We start from the raw sequence: 20,337 nt of genomic DNA on the forward strand, positions 1-20,337 counted from the left end.
CCCCGCCCCACACACAAGCACTCTAGGTGGTGAATTAGTTTTTTTCTTAAAAAATAAAAGTAGTTAAATCACTCTTAAAGAATCATAAAAGTAACATATTCACTACAACCAGAGAAACAATATAAAAATATGTAAAGAGAAATAAAATTAATGCCTTTCTCCAATGCTTCCGCATCTTTCTCCTTCACTTTATTCCCCACCTCCACTGCCTTGACCCTCAATGAGGAATGTTAACAGCCTGGCCAGTGTTCTTCCACACCCGTCTCCATGATATTCGAAACTGTGCCAAACATATATATTTATATATCGGGAGGGGTGATAGTTGTTTTACAAAAACTGAGAGCATTTTATATATTATTTTATAACTCAAATAGATACAAATCTAGATCAGTACTCTGAACAGCCTCATAATATTACAGAGCATAAATGTACAATCATTTATTTAACCATTTCTCTAATGATGGACATTCAATTTTTTTCTAGCTATTTTTTGCCACTACAGACAATGCTGCAATAAACATCCTTATGCCTAATTTCTTATTGGTACATATATTTATGTAAGCTAAATTCCTAAAAGTGGGATTGCCAGGTCATAGTTAAACAGAGTTTTAATTGGGATCCTATTACTTTCTCAAAAGTGCATAGCAACATACTTTATGTCAACTTAATTCCTGTATTTGTTTTATATGGGTAGAATACGGCTGATGCAATTTTTGAGTCCTATTTTCCCTCTGAATTAATTTTAGATATTTTTCTATGTACTATATATTTTCTGTAGTAATCTTAAATGGCTGCATATATCTATTAATGTTGTGACACTTCTTTACAATTTTATTGGAATTGCATCAAACCTTAATATTAATATGGGAAGAGTTTATATTTACTTCCCATAATGTATATCCGCAGAGAAAATCAAAGCTTTGACAGTAGCATTAGGGGTTTACACATGTAAATAAAATTTATTTCATGTATGCCTCTTAACTCTTAATAAGTTGACATTAATTACATATTTTCATGGGCATAAGAATTGATCAAGAGATTCTCAGTTCTCAATATCAGGAAGAACTATGCCTGGAGCATATGCTTCCATCACCACATCAGTGACTTCAATCAAAGGAAAACAACCACAGGATTACTCAAGAGCACACTAAAGATTGGGCGTTTCCCAAGTATGGTGAGCCAAGCTCCCTGTGATTCTTCTGGCACTAAAAGGGTTTACTTTGAATCAAAGGTAAACGAAAGCAAGCAAAACAGAAAGGAATCCTAGCACCAAGCCCCAAGGACACTGCTTTGCAGGCTAGCACAACTAGAGTTCCTCAAGGTTTGGGGGAAGACCATACTCCACAAAGGCTTGGGAACATTCCACATCAGTCTCCCTCCCCCAAATAAAATACTATAAAACCAATCTCCAGGTTGGCGGTGGGAGGAGGCAGGAGAAGAAAAACCTGACTACCAGTTCTTGTTAGTATATTCTCTATTTTGTCACCACTATGTAAGAGATTCCCGTGCATCACCCTTCAAATGAGAAGTTAAGAAATTACAAAGCCAACAGAAGGTGCATCACTGGCCTCTGTGATATCCTTATGCTACAACCTGCATGAATGGTAATGTCAGCTTTAACTGCTTAGTCTTGTACCAAGGGTAAGTGGGTTTCACTGGTTCCTGGGAATTACTACTTGCCTCTAACATTGAAGAGTCTTCCAACTGGAAACAGATCTGATTACTTTTGCCAGACTAAATCTCTTTCTTAAGCAGTTAATGAGAGCTTTCAATAATCTTAATGACATCACTTCAATAAAAATACCTAGATGTTATTTCCACAGGAAATAAAAGTCCACAGACCATAAACTTAATCTGGTTAATAGCTAACCTGGGAGAAAGGTGGGAGTTGGGTTCAGATAAAGGGACACTGTACTGTGATGGTAAATGAATTATTCACCCCTCTTTCTGAACTGCTGGCAACTGTCTGAGACCTCTTCTGGGTTTAGGTGGGAAGAGAAATGAAGTGAAAGACAAAGGTAGCTGGAAGCAGGAAACTTCTCCCTGTATGGGCTTCCCAGCTGCAGGGAGTCACTGAAGGGTTCAGAATATAAAGAGGACTCATGGCGACAGGAAAGGGAAAATCAAGAGAGAAAAGGGAACTAGACAGAGGATACAAATCGAAGGTACTATCTGGGGAACTCCCTCCCTCATGCCTTTCAAAGTAGGGCCAATAGGAGGTAATGGCTGGAGGCCCTACAGGAAGTCTCCACAGTAGAGAAGTTACCCATATCAGAAAAATAGCTCTTACCCACTTCTACTCTCCTTCCCTTTTCCAGCCTCTTCTTCTATAAGGTTAGAAGCACAGGAGATCCTTACAGTTCTTATGACTGGCTCCTGAAAGTGCAGCTGAAGATCCCAATGGAAGGCTGAGGCCAAAGTAAAGGGAATGTTGAGTGATTGCATGGAAAGGCCAAAGGAACATGTGATCATCCATTCAACTTGTCACTCGGTGGGCTCACGGTCAGTCTCCAACAGAAACTGAATGTGCTCTGTGTGCCTGCCTTGACCCAGATACACTGGAGCTTTTATGATATTGTTCAAATAGAAAAAGGGCAAAATAATAATCCTACATTGAGGAAAAAGAGGATTTACTAAAGAGCAATGTATTTAATGTACAGTTTCTGCAGTTTTTGGAGTTAAGGCAGCTAAGATATTCTACACTCATGCCTCCAGAAATCTCTCTCTTAATAATCTCAGAGAGTTTCCTTGTCAAGTGTTTCTAAGTCCTCAGCATCTGACAGGAGAAAGAATTTTCATCACTAGGGTTCTGCGATACATGATATAAAATCTACGATTCTGCGACTTTCCTGGTGAAGCATATTGGTTATGAAAGTAGCAAATCTTATCAAAACAAGATTTATTGCAAAAAACAAGATGAAAAGCATTTACAACATTTTTAAAGCTCTACCCCCTGGATCAATGATCTGAGAGATTTATAAAATTTCACAAGTTCAAAATGACCAAAAAGCTTTGAAGCTCCTCTTCCCTAGATAGATATTTTTTATCTCAAAAATTGCACTTGATGTTTGCTCTAACCTGTAAGAGACTGTCTATCATATTATGAGCTATTCCCTAGACAAAGCATTGCCCACATGCTGTTAGAGGAGCTCTGAAAAAGAACACATAACCTGCACAATGGCATATAAAACCCTGAGATTCTGGCCACAATGGCCTAGAAAATGTAATAAATACCGGAGTGGCACTTCTTTTACACAGTATTTTTTGGTCATATTGAATCCACAAAATTATTTTCATGTAACATTTTAAATCACATTAAGTATGTAAGTCAAATGAGCTCTTTAGCACCTTTTACATAAGAAATGATGCTATACCAGTAACAGTAACAACCCATAAGTAAAAGATACCTACAGAATAAAGTCAATTTGTGCTTATTTGGGAAATTTAAAAACTGTAAAAAAAAAGAAAACTTTGAACCAAGTTGCTTCAAATTAGACTGAATTCATTCCTCTTCTGTTAAAAAACAAAAGTTTTTGTCATAAAATAATAGCACTTATCGAGATGATTACTAAAAACAAACAAAAACCTCTAACTACAGACGTAAGTGAAGACACAGCATACTTTTGCACTTCTGCTTAGAGAATCCCTAGAATGACTCCAGCAGCATGAACGGCAGAATTTAGGTCAAGAGGCCAATTACCCAGTGTTACCATCAAAGGCAGGGACAAGTTACTACTTCTCTCTGCCTGTTCCTGTTTTCCTTTGAGAGTCACTGTTACACAACCACAGAAGTAGCTTTAGAGGATGCCAAAAAAAAAAAAAAAAAAAGAAAGAAAGAAAGAAAGAAAGAAAGAAAGAAAGAAAGAAATAAAAGACATTTACAAAGTATTGCTTCTGGAAGCAACTGTACCTCTGAACCACTAGGTCAAAACCATCCTCATCATCTCCACACACCCCTGTTCCACTCCCTGTTTTCTTACTACAAAGTGAACTAATAGGCTTAGGAATTTTGGTCCATTGTTAATTAGTCAGTTTCTAAGTAGCACAGGCAGACTGATAGTTCCCGAATCAGCCAAGAATAGTTTCAAAGCATCTTAAACAGAGACTAACCTGGAGGTGACTGGTGCTGGGGCTCAGCTGTGGTCTTCCCTGGCCCCAAGCTCTTTTCGAAAGGTTCCCCAGGCACCAACCGAGGTTGGCCTGCTCTGAGGAAGGCCGGGCTGGCTCCTTTGGTCTCCGTGACCTTTGCAGAGGATGGTGGCTCCAAGGTGTCAGCAGAGACGCGCCCAGAGAAGACACGGCTGTTTCTACCGCGAGAGTCATTAAGAGCAGCTTCCCTCTCACCAGGCTGTGCAGGGAGCCGGAGGATCCTGTGATGCTGCTGAGGACTGGGGAGCCTTGGAGACAGAGGCGAGGGAACAGGTGACGTCCGTTTGTGAGTGCTGGACTGCGAGGCTGAATTATTGAACACCTTGCCGAGAGCTGCCGGTGCTGGGGCGGATGGCTTCTTCTTATCACCTCTGGGTTGTGAGGAGTCAGGACCTACTTTGTGGGGCAGATCCAGAAACAAGGACTTGTGGCCACCGAGGGGCAACCTGGCTCTCCTCTTGTTTCTGGTTTCTGGGCGAGTGTGGGGGACACTCGTGTGAACAGGGAAGCCCAGTCTTTTCCCCTCAGGGGCTTCATCTAGCTTCTCGCTCTCTATCACCTTCAGGAGAACCTTGTTCACGGCCCCCTCGGCACTGGCCCACACACTAGAAATGGAGGCTGTTTCCCTGGCTGGCGACTGCGATGACCCATCCCCTTGCCGCTCCTTGCCCTGCCACCTGGAACCGTGAGCCCCAGCCTCAGCTCCCGGGAGGGTGAGCAAGTCAGCTTTGGGTACAAACTCAGCGTGGGCTGCTGGGCAAATGGCAATCATCTCCTCACCCTTAGAATGCGTTTTAACTACTCTTTGTACCTGGGAGGACAGGTCCTGAACTTTGGCCACCACTTTGGAGACAGGTTTCTGCTTGCAAGTCCGCTTAGCCGGCTTCTCCATCTCATCCTTTTCTGCCTCTGGATGCTTCTCAGGGTCCTGGTGACTTTTAGACAAACCTGTTTGCTGATGTTCCAGCCTGCTCGGTGGCCTCCGAACGCCATCCCTTCCTGCCTCTGTGGAGCTGCAGTCAGGGGCCAGCACTTCTCTTCCAAGCCCAGTGTCCTTGAAAGCCGTCTCAAAGCTCCCAAAGCTAAGGTCTGTGTCTGGCGTCTTGGGAATATCTGGGGGGCAGCTCTCTCTCCTCTGCAGGGAGGAGGCAAGTGCCGCATTCGGGAGCAGATTTCCTCTCTCCTCTAGTACCCAAAGGTTAGGTCTTGTTCTAGAAAGAGGAAGGGAGTGGCTGGAACAGATCTGGTCCTTGCCCATCAGAGGAGCTGATTCTCGGCCTCCACGCCCTTTTCTTTTTGTCCTCTTCTGTGGGAGAGCCCCAAAGCTCTCTCTCCTTCCACCAGACCTCCGAGGCTTTTTGTTCCCGTGGGTGCTCCTCTTATTGAGAGGGCCCACGGGGAGCTCTCCCTGCCAGTCACCAGCACTCTGGAAACAGTCATCCTCGGGGGCCAGGCTCACGGACAGCTCTTGCAGCTTCCCCTCCTGGTTCCCCATCGTGATCCCCAGGATTTGGTCTGAGCTCAGGAGATTGGTTAGCAGTCTCTCCCTCTCTGTTGTGAGTTTGTACAACTCAGTTAGAATGTCTTTCGTGGGAGTCTGCTTGAAAAATATGTCGCCTGGATGTTCGTCCGGCTCCTGGCTGAGGCTGATGATGTCTGACTCCTCCCTGACTTGGTAGCAGTTATGAAAACCTTTATTGGATCTGTCTAGAGTTACAGTGCCCTTGTATGAAAATCCTCTGACTTCCCCCTTTGGAAGATAGAAGCTGATATAGCAGAGTTCCGTAATGGGCTTATGCAATTGGAGGGTGCAATGAGTGCCTTCCATTATGCCTACCTAATTATTCATGCCTTGGAGATGCCGGTTTGTGGTCAGGCTTCCCAAGCTCCAGTGGTGAGGCATGTGACGGTGGCTATGCAGAGAAAGCAGCTGACAGTCATCTCCAGCAATGAGACCGCCTGTTGGAGGAACAGGGGAAAAAAGCAGCTTGTTTAATAGAGTGCATAAATCACACACCAATATAAAATCAAAGCATAACCATGACTTATCCTTCCTCTCTGGCTGACGTCAACAACTCAAGGAATCAGACAACAGCCAGATTTCAATCTCTTCCTCACTCCCACCCCACTCCTGATCAGTAGAACTTTTGTATAACTGAGAGATGGGAAAGTCCTCTCATTTCACGCCCACAACAAAAGTTCCCTTTCCCTATATGAGGACTCACTGTGCAGACTGGATCAGGTCTCTGAACTTCTCTAGACCTCGGTTTACGTTCTTCTGTAAAATAGAGCTATCCTAACTCCCAGAAGTCCTTATCTAGGGGGCTTTGAGATCCTCAGAAAACACAGCCATTTTCACAACTCATATTTGGAATATTACTCTGCAAAGATAGATCAAGCCTTTTTATCCTCTAAAAACCACCTTCAAGATCTGAGCTCAAATTACTGATTTAACTTAAAACACAATGTGAGGAAAGATCTTAGGCCCCAAATTTGCAGTCAACAGTAAAAATTTCAATGTAAAATTTAAAATTTAAATAACTCAAGTCTTAATCATGTTTTGCTCTTTTCTTTTTTATTTTTTGTTGTTATATTACCTTTTGTTTTCCTTCCTGTTGTCTATTTGAAGCCAAATGGAATGGCAGAGGAACAGCAAAAAATCTGTAAGGAACTGCTGGCCCTGTACAGATTTTTCAATGACTTCACCACAGAAATGGCTGAAATGTCACATAATTAGTGAAGGGGGCTGCTTCCTTGTGTGATATGAGGGACCTCAGAAATGTCTCTGTGGCTACCATCCCCACACACAAACTATATATTTCTTTTTTTTTTTTAATTCTATATTTCTAGTTTCTTAAGGTATTGCCCAGTTTTCAAGCCTCCCTTGCTTAAAACAAGCACCGCCCACACCCTGGGAATGATAACACAATAACTATTCATTAGCCCTTGATGTCTTTAGTGAATTATTGTCCTCAGGTTTTTTCTAACTGCTTCTAAATAGCAAAAAGCTACATAAAAGTATATTTTGAGTGAAGGAAGAGAGAAAGGAGGAAGAGTCTGGTAAAAGTAACTCCTTGAGGAAGAGAGAGAAAATTAAGAGTGATAAAATGAGGGTTATGAAAATTGCAGATATCTGGTCAAACCAGAATGCCAGGAGACCAGGAGAGGCCTTGCCTCTTTCACAATTGTATATGGGGCTGTTCTCATTCAAGTAGTCTTTTTTTTTTTTTTTTGAAATGGGTTCTTGCTCTGTCACTTAGGCTGGAGTATAGTGGTGCAAACATGGCTCACTGCGGTCTCAACATCCTAGGCTCAAGTGATCCTCCCACCTCAGCCTCCTGAGTAGGTGGGACTACAGGCACGTGCCACCACCACCCAGCTAGTCTTTCTGTATATTTTTTGTAGAAACAGGCTTTTGCCATGTTTCCCAGGCTGGTCTGGAACTCTTGGACTCAAGCAATCCTCCCACCTCAGCTTCTCAGAGTGCTGGGATTGATTATAGGTGTGAGCCACTGCTCCCGGTTGTATTTTTAAAACTTTTCTAAAATGCTTACTGCTAGCATTTTCTAAAGATGCACATGTGTAGGGATACTTAATAATTATTGGTACAAACTCTCTGCATATGTCCAAGAACTCACTCAGCAGGTAGTCTCTTATTGTGTAATTTATAATAATCAGTAATAAAAGCAGTTGCAAAGCTTTCCATATCCACTGAGCACAATACTGAGCACTGAGCATTAGGAGTTCAATTAATGAATTCTCAGACAAACTGAAGGGAAGCAGCAGATGAGCTATGCTGAGTTTTAGAAAAATAGAATGCTCTCCTCTCTCTTCAAGCATCATTTTCCTCTAGTTCCTCTTATCTCCTCAATTCCCATGGATTAGGAGAAGTGTGTGATGTTGGGGGAGGAGTGTTAAAAATTTTCAGGATTGGCTGGGTACAGTGGCTCACACCTGTAATCCAGCACTTTGGGAGGCCGAGGCGGGCGGATCACCAGGTCAGGAGATCGACACTAGCCTGGCCAACATGGTGAACCCTGTCTCTACCAAAAATACAAAAATTAGCTGCATGTGGTGGCGCATGCCTACTATAATCCTAGCTACTCAGGAGGCTGAGGTATGAGAATCCCTTGAACCCAGGGGGCCAAGGTTGCAGTGAGCCGAGATCGCACCACTGCACTCCAGCCTGGTGACAGAGTGAGACTCCATCTCAAAAAAAAAAAAAAAAAAAAAAAAAATCCATAATCTGTTCAAAGTCACAGCACAGTTTATGCTGTAATTTCAAATGGGAATATGACTGCATATTCTATTCCCTAAGAGAGGGAATTTGTATATACTGAGCACATATACACTTATATTTTCATTTTGTTATCTCATGGAATCAGTACATCTCCATTTTACAGATGAGGAAACTGAAATTCAGAAAGATAAAGGAACTTGTCTAAGGGAATATGGCTCAGAATATGCAAGTTTCAAACCCAGGTCTGTCTCACTACATTGCTTCGTAGGTCATGTTGCTCTTCATCTACTGCCTTCTACTAACAAATTGGTTTTCCATCTAATTTGAATAGAGGAGTTTTTTTTGTTTGTTTTTTGCTTTTTTGTTAACTTGGTGTTACATAATTTCTTAACAATGTCTCACATCTTGCTACTTTAACACTCACTGGGGCCAGACACAGCAGCTCACCCCTGTAATCCCAGCACCTTGGGAGGCCAAGGAGGGAGGATTGCTTGAGCTCAGGAATTTGAGACCAGCCTGGGGAACATAGTGAAACCTTGTTTCTAAAAAAAAATAAAGAAAATTAGCTGGGAATGTGGTGCAAGCCTGTACTCCCAGCTGCTAGTGAGGCTGAGGCAAGGGGATCACCTGGGAGGCTGAAGCTGCAATGGACTGAGATTGCGCTACTGCACCACTGTACTCCAGCGTGAGTGACACAGCAAGACCCTGTCTTTAAAAAAAAAAAAAAAAAAAAAAATACCACACTCATTGAGAGCTTCAGCATGTCTGATCAGGTAAAGTGCTGCTCCCTAAGGTCATCCCTTAAACAATAAAATCTAGAAAAAGGGCACCAGGAGTTCACTACAGCTGGTATAGGCAGTAAAAACTCAATGAAGATTCTAATTTAGAAATAAAAGAAGAGAAGGACTGATATAAAGGCTATATCCTTTATGAGAATTACAGACATGTGGTGCCTGTTTACAGGATCAAGTACTTTTTTCCCCTAGTCTTTATAAGTCCTGGTTATGTAAATGGAGAAAATGTCATGGTTAGAACTCTGTATGTTAGTCACAGTTGGGAAACTCAAGTCAAGGTTTAGAAAGTTATAACACTGGATTTTATAGCAATAAAATAACAATGCAAGGCATAAAGCTATTATTATAAAAAAAAAAAAAAAGAACTTCACACTATTGCCTCATCCACCCAGAAACTTCCATATAGAATGCTCTTACCACACTTGTGGTGCACACGTCCGGAGCCAAAGAGGAGCAGAACAGAGGAAGAAAAAAGAAATGGGAGTTTGTCTCATGATCTTGGGACTACAGTTCCTTTGTTCTGGGCCCTGGGAAGCAGTATGTTGTACAAAACTTCGTACTGAACGTAGACTAAGGAGCTTCACTATCTCAGGATCCATAGGAGCCAATGAAGAATCCTAAGCTACTTATTTACACTTGTTATAAAAAGATTGCTTCAGAAGTAAAATAGAGACTAGACAAGTAGGGGATAAGACTAGTGGTATAAATCACTTAGAAAGGTCTTTCAGTATTCCAGAAAGAAGTATTGATAGCCAAAACCAAAGCAGTAGCAATGTGGATGGAGAAGAGATGGTCAATTTAGAAAGATAGATTTCAGGCCAGGCATGGTGCCTCATGACTATAATCCCAGCACTTTGGGAGCCTGAGGTGGTGGGTGGATCACTTGAGTTTGAGACCAGCCTGACCAACATGGCAAAACTCCATCTCTACTAAAACTACAGAAAAAAATTAGACAGGCATGGTGGCACATGCCTGTAATCCCAGTTATTCGAGTGGCTAAGGCATGAGAATTGCTTGAACCGAGGAGATCTAGGCTGCAGTGAACCGAGATTGTGTCACTGCACTCCAGCATGGGTGAAAGAGTGAGACTCTGTCTCTAAATAAATAAGTAAAAATTAAATAAAAGATAGAATTGAAAGGGTCTGGTGGTTAATTGGATATGTGTGACAGGAAAGAATTTAGTTTCATGATTTCAGTTGTAGGTGACTGGGGAGATTGTGGTGCCATTCACAAAGATAAATGCACGAAGAGGAATAGGCTTCAGGGGAAGAAGATGAATTCAGTTTTGGAAATATTGAATTTGATGTATCAGGGGAATAATCAAACAAATATGTCCAGAACACTGCTAGATGCAAAGGGATAGAGAACGAGATCTAGGCTAAAGTTAACACATTTGGAAGGAATCATACAGTATGTAAGGTGTTTCAATTCCGTGTAAGATAAAGTAAGTGCACTCTATCCTAGCTCTCCCACTGAATGCAACAGAAAAAAACACCAATATAAAATGCATGGATCAGCTATTTGAACACTCTAAAAGTAAATGGTAACAAGCAGGCTGATGAGGAAGACCAGGCTTTGAAGTATCACCCAACTGTAAAGCAGTTAACTTTCTCAACTTTGTCCTTCAGTAGCCCTTAAGCCTGGACTCAAATGTGCCTGAAACGTGGCAGTGAGTATCAGCACAAACAGAGGAAGATATAGGAGAAGTCTTGTAATTCAGAATCAAGAATAGGAAGAAGCTTTCTTGTTGGCACCTAAAACTCTGAGGGAGGAGAACATTTCTCTATGATTAGAGGAACTGTAGTCCCAAGATGTACGGGGGAAAACCCCTATTCCTTATTCCTTTTACTCTCACTCTGTTCTGCCTCTCGTTGGTTTCAGGTGTGGGCAGAGTTGCAGGAATTTTGCAGCCAAAGAGTTAGAGGGTTAGTAGTCCTAGATTTCTAGTTAGAGGACTGAAATCAGAGCCTCAGAGAACCCAGAAGGATGGGGAAGATTATGGAGAAGGATCTTAGAAAGTGACCCACAAAGTTGTTCATGGATACCTGAATTAACCCCAACCTGTGGATTGTGGATCTGATCTTAAACAGCATACGAAGGGCTTTGAAAAGAAATGAAGACATAAGACAATTTCCCAGGGCCTAGGCTGGCCACTGGGTGGCACGTACATGGGATGGAGCACTGCAAAAGCTTTGAAAATGGAACTGACGTGAAAACCACAACCCACAGAAGGCTCATTGGAACTTGCGGACTGAGCCAAACCAGGTTGACTAGCTGGTTGTTTCAACAAAAAAGCATCTTCCCTGAGCAAATGAACTTCAACCTCAACCCTCTAGTGTGTTCCATGTCAGAAGAAGGCTTTAGAGCAGGGCAAACTCTTCTCTGTGACAATCCATTAGAAAGTCAGAATGCAGTATGGAATCATCACACATTATTTTTCATCCAAGAAACCAGAGGAAAGAGAGCTGTTAAGTCCTAAGAGAAAAAAAGCAAAGGACAGGAAATCACTGTGCAGTGGGGTTAAATACACTGGCATTGCAATTCCATGCTGAGTTCACAGGACTATTTCAAACAGCATTGCCTCATTCTACTTGGACTCAAATGCAGCAGGTCTGCAGGAGCCACACACTAAATTATACATCTTAATTTGGCCTGTGAAGTGACCTGCTCTGGTTATGTTCAAGGTAAAAGCACTTTGCTTCCTGGGGAGTCTTCGTGTCTTCTATGTCCTCTGACAGGTTCCAGGCTGGCATTCTCTCTATGACAACATTGCAGCAGTGATTTCTCCCTTGATCCTTTTTCCAATAAACAAGTAGATTACCTCACTCTACCCCAAATGGAAATATCTGTTGTACCTCATCATAATGAGAAATTATTGCCTTTTAGTAGATGCTATCTATTGTTCATAGCATATTTCACCAATGCTTAAAATAAGATTCAAGAATTAGTTGTAGTCATTCTGTCTGCTGACGGCAGACATCCTAATTGATTTTGGCCTTAAAAGGCCAATGCAAAGCTTTCTTTGCCTAGTCATTGGCACAGTCTTTCCCTGTGACTCCATCTGAGCCCAACACGGCTAAGACAGGTTACCTGTATTCCATTTCTAAACTGGAAAATTTTTATTAGTCCAGTCAAATTCACACTCTACCTTTCACACCCTCCTAAGACCAAGAGACTGACTTTTATGAACTCAATCAACAAGTTCCCTTGCACTGTGGCTTCTACTAGATTTAGCCATTGGGAAACAGTAACAGATTGGAGGGCAGACGGAAGAGGGCTCAGGACCTTATCCCCTGACTCCCTCTCTCCTGGGCTATAGTTTGGCAGTAGGCGTGCCCTCTAATGAAGACCATGCTCCTCTGGGGTAGTTCTCCTCCAGATGCAGCTGCTTTCTCTGAGTACCATTACTGCCCCCTCCCCTTGCTCATTTAGTCCTAGATGGCTTTGAATTCTGCCTCTCCTGTGTGATTTTGGACAAGTTATTGCCTGCCTTTCTCCTTTCCATCCACCCTGGGATGGAGTACAGCTTTTTCAAAGAGTAGATTAAAAAAAACAAAGGAAGGCTGGGCGCAGTGGCTCATGCCTGTAATCCCAGCACTTTGGGAGGCTGAGGTGGGCGGATCACAAGGTCAGGAGATCAAGACCATCCTGGCTAACACGGTGAAACCCCATCTCTACTAAAAATACAAAATATTAGCCGGGTGTGGTGGCGAGCGCCTGTAGTCCCAGCTACTCAGGAGGCTGAGGCAGGAGAATGGCGTGAACCCAGGAGGCGGAGCTTGCAGTGAGCCGAGATCCCGCCACTGCACTCCAGCCTGGGCAACAAAGACTGTCTCAAAATACAAACACACAAAAAAGGAAGTTCTGCAATAGGTTAATGGCTCTTCTTCTTTCCAAGGAGTTTTTCTTTTCTTTGCTTTCCTTTTTGTTTTTCTTCTTTTTGAGATAGAGTCTCACTCTGTCACCCAGGCTGCAGTGCAGTGGCGTGATCTCAGCTCACTGCAATCTCCAGCTCCTGGGCCCAGGCAATTCTCCTACCTCAGCTCCTCCAAGTAGCTGGGAAAACAGGTGCATGCCATCATGCCCAGATAACTTTTGTATATTTTGTAGAGACAGGGTTTTGCCATGTTGTGCAGCCTGGTCTCAAACTCCTGAGCTCCAGTGATCTGCCCACCTTAGCCTCCCAAAGTGCTGGGATTACAGGGTGAGCCACTGACGGGTTTTTCTTTTTTCTTTTTTTTTTTTGAGACGGAGTCTGGCTCTTTCGCCCAGGCCGGAGTGCAGTGGCGCAATCTCGGCTCACTGCAAGCTCCGCCTCCCAGGTTCACGCCATTCTCCTGCCTCAGCCCCCCCCCCGAGTAGCTGGGACTACAGGCGCCCGCCACCACGCCTGGCTAATTTTTTGTATTTTTAGTAGAGATGGGGTTTCACTGTGTTAACCAGGATGGTCTCGATTTCCTGACCTCGTGATCCGCCCGCCTCGGCCTCCCAAAGTGATGAGATTACAGACGTGAGCCACCGCGCCTGGCCGGGGTTTTTCTTTAAACAACCTACACACTGTAGGAGTAGGAGTGTAGGAATAATAACAAAATTACTATAATACACAGCAGAAAGAGATCTATTCTGTAAGGTATCAAAGAAAAAATAAGAGGGGTTAAAAAAAAAGGAGAGTCCACATCACGTTTGTAGGATCAGAATAACACTTCAGGCAGAAGAAAACATTTTAAAATAGCCCCTTATTAAAGTATGAGCCTTGGACAGGTCTAGAGATTAAGAAAATGAAATTCCAAGAGGAAGAAACGTAATATAAGACTGAGAAAACAACTAACAAGTACAAAGGGAAAAACTCTTTTTAGATTTGTGTCAGGAGAGATAAATCAAGAAAGAGTGATAAAAGGTACCAAGTTGTAGAAGGATTTGAATCAGGTTGGTAGGATATTAATGTTATCTTCATAGACAAATGACTCATGAAGCCATGGATGGTTTTGGACCAGGGAAGCAGTATGTTCAACACTACTCTTAAAGATTAAGTCAGCGGTAATGTCAGAACAGATTGGAGTAGAAAGAGAACAGACAGGGAGTCAAGAATGAGGAGCTGGGGACAACATCAAATTCTGCAAAGAGGTCAAGAAAGAAACAAATTAAAATGTTACAGGTTGGGCGTGGTGGCTCACGCCTGTAATCCCAGCACTTTGGGAGGCCGAGGCAGGAAGATCACCTGAGGTCAGGAGGTCAGGAGATCGAGACCAGCCTGGTCAACATGGTGAAACCCCGTCCCTACTAAAAATACAAAAACTAGCTTGGTGTGGCTAATTAGCTGGCACCTGTAGTACCAGCTACCTAGGAAACTGAGGTGGGAGAATCGCTTGAACCTGGGAGGTGGAGGTTGCAGTGAGCAGAGATCACGCCACTGCACTCCACTCCAGCCTGGGTGACAGAGTGAGACACTGCTTAAAAAAAAAAGATATGTTACAGACAGAGTTTTAGGTAGCAACTTTAGTAGAGTGAGAGAACACCAAACTAACTATATTACAAAGAGCAAGTGAGAACGCTAGTGGTTAAGACAAGAAAAATATGAGTAGTGACCTGTACAGGTATTTGCTATTTTGGTTTCTTGTCTTGTCTTTTTTTTTTTTTTTTGAGACTGAGTTTCGCTCTCATTGCCCAGGCTGGAGCACAATGGCACAATCTCGGCTCACCGCAACCTCCACCTCCTGGATTCAAGCGATTCTCCTGCCTCAGCCTCCCGAGTAGCTGGGATTACAGGCATGCACCACCACGCCTGGCTAACTTTGTATTTTTAGCAGAGAGGAGGTTTCTCCATGTTGGTCAGGCTGGTCTTGAACTCCTGACCTCAGGTGATCTGCTCATCTCGGCCTCCCAAAGTGCTGGGATTACAGGCGTGAGCTACTATGTCTGGCTGTTTTGTTTTGTTTTGTTTTGTTTTGTATTTGAGACGGAGTTTCACTCTTGTTGCCAAGGCTGGAGTACAGTGGTGAGATCTTGGCTCACTGCAACCTCCACCTCCTGGGTTCAAGCGATTCTCCTGCCTCAGCCTCCCAAGTAGCTGGGATTACAGGCACCCACCACCATGCTCGACAAATTTTTGTATTTTTGGTAGAGACGGGGTTTCGCCATGTTGGCCAGGCTGGTCTCAAACTCCTGACCTCAGGTGATCCCCCCACCTCAGCCTCCCAAACTGCTGGGATTACAGGCATGAGCCACTGCACTTGGCCTGTTTTTTTTTGTTTGTTTGTTTTTTTTAAGACATGGAAAACAGAAGTATGTTTTCAGGTTGAAAAGAAGGAAGTAGAAAGGAAGGAGATATTGATGATACAGTGAAAGATGGTGTAAAATATGGGACAAAAGCCGAAAAAAGGCACCAGAGGAAGAAGACATGGGCTCAAGGACACATGGAGAGGAATCAGCCTTGACAAGAAGGAGGATGGTTTCCTACTCAAAGACTAAGGAAAAAAGTTTATTATGAGATAGCACTGAAATTGAGGGAGTTTACATATTTTCTCAATGATTTTTGTTTTCTTCAAAAAGTCTGTAAATTTATGATTTTCTTTGCATTCTAACAATGTCACAAGAAGGAAAGCACTAAACTAGAGTTTTGGAAGCAAAATTCCTTCCTGTGAAACTATGATTTGACTGTGAGACCACCAACACAAGCTATGTCTTATTTTAACATACGGGCAAATCTCTACAAAAATATAGAGGACAAATTTTAGCCAATAGAATTATTTTAGAGGATGAGTTTCTAGCCAAAGTCACAGCTAGTCACACACAAAAAGGGGCTCCTTTTTGTGTACGTTTTTTCATTGCTGTTCAGTTTTTGACCCACAAACCAACCCACACAGATACCCAGATATGTTAACAAGGTGTGCGCATTGAAGATCCTCTCAAAGACTTCGAGGAATTCTTTCTTTGCCTCTCCCTTACCTTTTCAAAGCTTAATTACATAAAGAAAAATGAGTATTAGCTTTCCACATGATTTCCATGAAAATTAGATATGGAGATCCTCAACACATCACTGGTTTTATGTCACTATCTGGCTAACATCATCATCTATAGGAGATGTATGAGTATGCTGAGGAAATAAGTCCCTTCCCCCGATTTAATTTTTAATTTTTATGGGTACATAGTAGGTATATATACTTATGGGGTACATGAGATATTTTGATACAGGCATATAGTGCATAATAATCACATCAAGGTAAATGGGGTATCCATCACCTCAAACATTTATCATTTCTTTGCATTACAAACATTCCAGTTATACTCTTTTAGTTATTTTTAAATATACAACAAATTATTGTTGACTGTAATCACCCTGTTGTACAATCAAATACTAGTTCTTATGAATTCTATCTAACTATGTTTTTGTACCCACCGCCTGATTTAAAAAAAGAATCTGTAGATAGGAGATTCCTACTCATTGAACCTTTAAGCCTTTACCAACAATGGTGACAGCACAGCATCTCGCTAAAGGTGGGATTAGTACATTTTACTTTGTAGTTAGTAAGACAAAGAGAGCTTCCTTTTCAAATATCGGGAGTATCTTTTTTAGATATGTGAACACATTCTGTGGAGTTTGCTTTTATGAGAACTTTACATCAGGAAAAATGGTTGCATATGTTACATCAAATTTGCATTTTCTGATTAAGGAAGCTGCTGTTGAACAATGGCTTTCCAATTAGAGAGCACAAGGGGTTTAAGTAGGTTTTTCTTTTCTTTTTTTTTTTTTTTTGGAGACGGAGTCTTGCTCTGTCACCCAGGCTGGAGTGAGTGCAGTGGCGCCATCTCGGCTCACTGCAAGCTCCACCTCCCGGGTTCATGCCATTCTCCTGCCTCAGCCTCCCGAGTAGCTGGGACTACAGGTCCCCGCCACCACGCCAGGCTAATTTTTTGTATTTTTAGTAGAGACGGGGTTTCACCATGTTAGCCAGGATGGTCTCAATCTCCTGACCTCGTGATCTGCCCGCCTTGGCCTCCCAAAGTGCTGGGATTACAGGTGTGAGCCACCGCGCCTGGACAGTTTTTCTTTTTAACAGGCAACTGCAAACAGATGATTGTAACCCCATTTTATAGAGGGTTGAGGATGCAGGCAGGGTGCTTTGATGGTACTCTCATTTTTAAAGGTCTGTCACACAGTACAGCTCTCAAGGAGGAAGATGGGGACCAAGGGGGCTCTCCAAGACACAGCTGATCTGCCATCTCTCCCGCTTCCCTGATAGCCACATCTGCTGACAGAAAACCTATGTTTTGGTTGTTGTTGTTAAAATGTCTGTTCATTTATAAACCTAGTAACATGGAAGGAAAACCTATTTTAATTATCTACATTATGTATGTTTCGATTTTATAAAATACTGGAAATCTTTTTATAAATCACAGTAATATGATGTCTGTTTAAAACATCCATAAAAGAAGTTCTTTGGTTTGAACTTCCATTTGAGCCAAACCACCACCATGTTAGGCAGACGTAGCAGATGCTGTTATTGTCACTGTACACCCAAGGAGGCTAAAGGAGACAAGAAATTTCAAAGCGACTTGCCCCTGGTCAGACAACTAGTAAGCAATGGAACTGGACTCAAATCCAGGTTTCTGGACTCTCCGTATGCTGCTGTTTCCACTACCCTAGTACCACTGGCACTCACTTTTTCTTTCTTTTTTTTTTTTAAAGAGAGAAGACCAATGAAACAAAATGCCATTTTTAAAAAGCCCCAAGTTTAAAAATGTATTGCTGGATAGGATTTTAAAAATGTATTGCTGGATAGGACTTAAAATACAATATAGTACTATATGCAGTGAAGCAAGTGGACTCAAAGCCACTTTGTAAAGATTTCTCATCTAAATATAACTTTATTAAACCTTGAAGTAGATACCTTTTAAGAAAAAATTCATATCCCATCAAATACTCAGAATCCTATAAGAGATTATATAGGCAACAGTTTCACAGGTGTGTTTGCTTCCTTTTTGCTTTGTTGCTGTTGTTCAGGGAGAGATACTGGTATTAGAGTTTTACAAACTCTTTTGTTTATCATGAGGATCAAGGAAGGCACTCTTCATCTTAATCCAGCGTTATTCCATGAAATCCATCCTAAGAGTTAGTTATTTTGAAATGCACTTCGTAAAATACCAGTGACCATATATATAGACTGCTTCAACAGAAGGATCTACCCAGGGTAGAAAGAGCTGGGTAACCCAGCAAGGGAAGCATTGGACCATGAGTTGGAGGCATGCATCCCAATCCAACAAGGGCAACTGGACTCACCACTGCTGTGTGCCAAGCTCATGTTATCTTAGTAGACTAATCAAGGGGCAGAAAGATAGCAATTTGTGGACAAGCAGTAAAAATCTAGTAAAAACTAAATATTTAGGTGAGGTAATGAAATGAGTAGATTCATACTTGGTTAAGAAGGAGAAAGAAAGAGGAGAGGAGAGAGATGACATTAGCCAATGATATGGTTTGGCTGTGTCCCCACCCAAATCTCACCTTGAATTGTAATAATCCCCATGTGTCATGGGCAGGCCAGGTGGGGATAACTGAATCATGGTGGCGGTTTTCCCAATACTGTTCTCATGGTAATGAATAAGTCTCATGAGATCTGATAGTTTTATAAATGGGAGTTCCCCTGTACAAGCTCTGTTGCCTGCTACCATGTAAGATGTGCCTTTGCTTCTCCTTTGCCTTCACCATGATTGTGAAGCCTCCCCAGCCATGTAGAACTGTGAGTCTATTAAACTTGTTTCCTTTATAAATTACCCAGCCTGGGGTATGTATTTATTAGCAGCATGACAACAGACTAATACAGCCAACATTTCATGAGGTCTTAACCAGTGCTAGGCCTTTGGCTAAATGTACACCATGCCTCATTCATTTACAGTTGACCTTTGACCAAAGCAGGGGTTGGGGTGCTGACCCCCTGCCTGCACAGTCAAAAATGTATGTATAACTTTTGGTTCCCCAAAAGCTTTACTGTTAATAGCCTACTGTTGACCATAAGTCTTACTGATAACATAAACAGTTGATTAACACATATTTGTATGTTATGTGTATTAGATGCTGTATTCTTATAATAAAGTAAGCTAGAGAAAAAAAGACGTCATTAAGAAAATCACAAGGAAGGGAAAACATATTTATTCTTTACTAAGTGGAAGTGGATAATCCTAAAGGTCTTTATCCTCATTGTCTTCACACTGAGCAGGCTGAGGAGGAGAAGGAAGAGGAGGGGTCTTGCTGTCTCAGGGACAACAGAGGCGGAAGAGGTGAAGGAGAAGGGAGGGAGGAGAGACAGGCACACTTGGTATAACTTTTATTGAAAAAAATTCATGTAAAAATGGATCCACTAAGATCAAACCCATGTTATTCATGGGCCAACTGTAATTCTCATAGTCCTATGAGTGGGTACTAATAATTCTTCCATTTTACCCATGAGAATCATGTAAGCTTAGGGAGGTTAAGTAACTTGTCCAAAGTCACAGAGTTATTCAGTCAGAGAACTGGAACTTGAATCCAGGACTATTTTAAAAGTCTCTCTGGGTAAAAGTGACAAAATACTGCATTTCTTACAAGTTCAGGGAGAAATAATGAATCTGTTATGGGAGGCCATCAGGGGGCCTCTAATATAAGGATTATTTTGCTTCTCTTCAGAAAAATATGGTTAACAGATTGTGTTTATTAAGCAATTAACACTATGATCTATGTGGCCTTGATCAGAATATAAATTAATCCATCTAGAAGCAAGGACAAAAAACACATAATGTTTGCAAAATTACTGTTAGGAATTCCTCTTTGTCCTGAAAGTATGTTAGTGCTCATGGTTTAAGGTTTCTGTCAGAGCCTAGAGAAGAACTTGTCCCACAATACCCCAGAGAGAGCGACAAAGGTTAAAACTGGACATCACCATTAAGTTTGCCTCAAGTCAAGTAAAAGAATTGTGACTGAATTTCAGTTTCTGCCACAGGGGATATAATAAAAAGGGTCAAAGTGTCAAAGTTTGACATGGTCCTCTTTGTGATTAGGAGGTTGGCTGTGGCTGTGGACAGTTGGTATCTGCTCAAGCATTTAAACCAACCCCAATTTTGGCACAAGGCTGCAGGTTCTAAAGGTAATATCTAAACCAGATCTAACTAGCCCCTATCCCTTGA

At 42.1% G+C, this 20,337-nt stretch overlaps 1 protein-coding gene across 13 annotated transcripts in view; it reads right to left on the reverse strand.

The window, feature by feature from the left end:
• Positions 1-20,337, reverse strand: part of FMN1 (formin 1) — a 441,973-nt gene that overhangs the window by 393,996 nt on the left and 27,640 nt on the right. For 12 of the 13 annotated variants that reach the window (XR_010121077.1, XM_055278579.2, XM_063640268.1 and 9 more), the window contains one exon: positions 4,111-6,108. Coding sequence is in view for 12 of the 13 variants with exons in the window: in XM_055278579.2 (XP_055134554.2) it covers positions 4,111-5,977 (1,867 nt within the window). In the remaining variant the exon portion in view is untranslated. Of the gene's footprint in view, positions 1-160; positions 2,409-4,110; positions 6,109-20,337 lie in introns of those variants that run through there. The other variant, XM_055278586.2, reaches the window with a different exon arrangement.

This window comes from Symphalangus syndactylus, chromosome 5 (genome assembly GCF_028878055.3).
Source record: "Symphalangus syndactylus isolate Jambi chromosome 5, NHGRI_mSymSyn1-v2.1_pri, whole genome shotgun sequence".
In the NCBI taxonomy this organism is placed as follows: Eukaryota; Metazoa; Chordata; class Mammalia; order Primates; family Hylobatidae; genus Symphalangus; species Symphalangus syndactylus.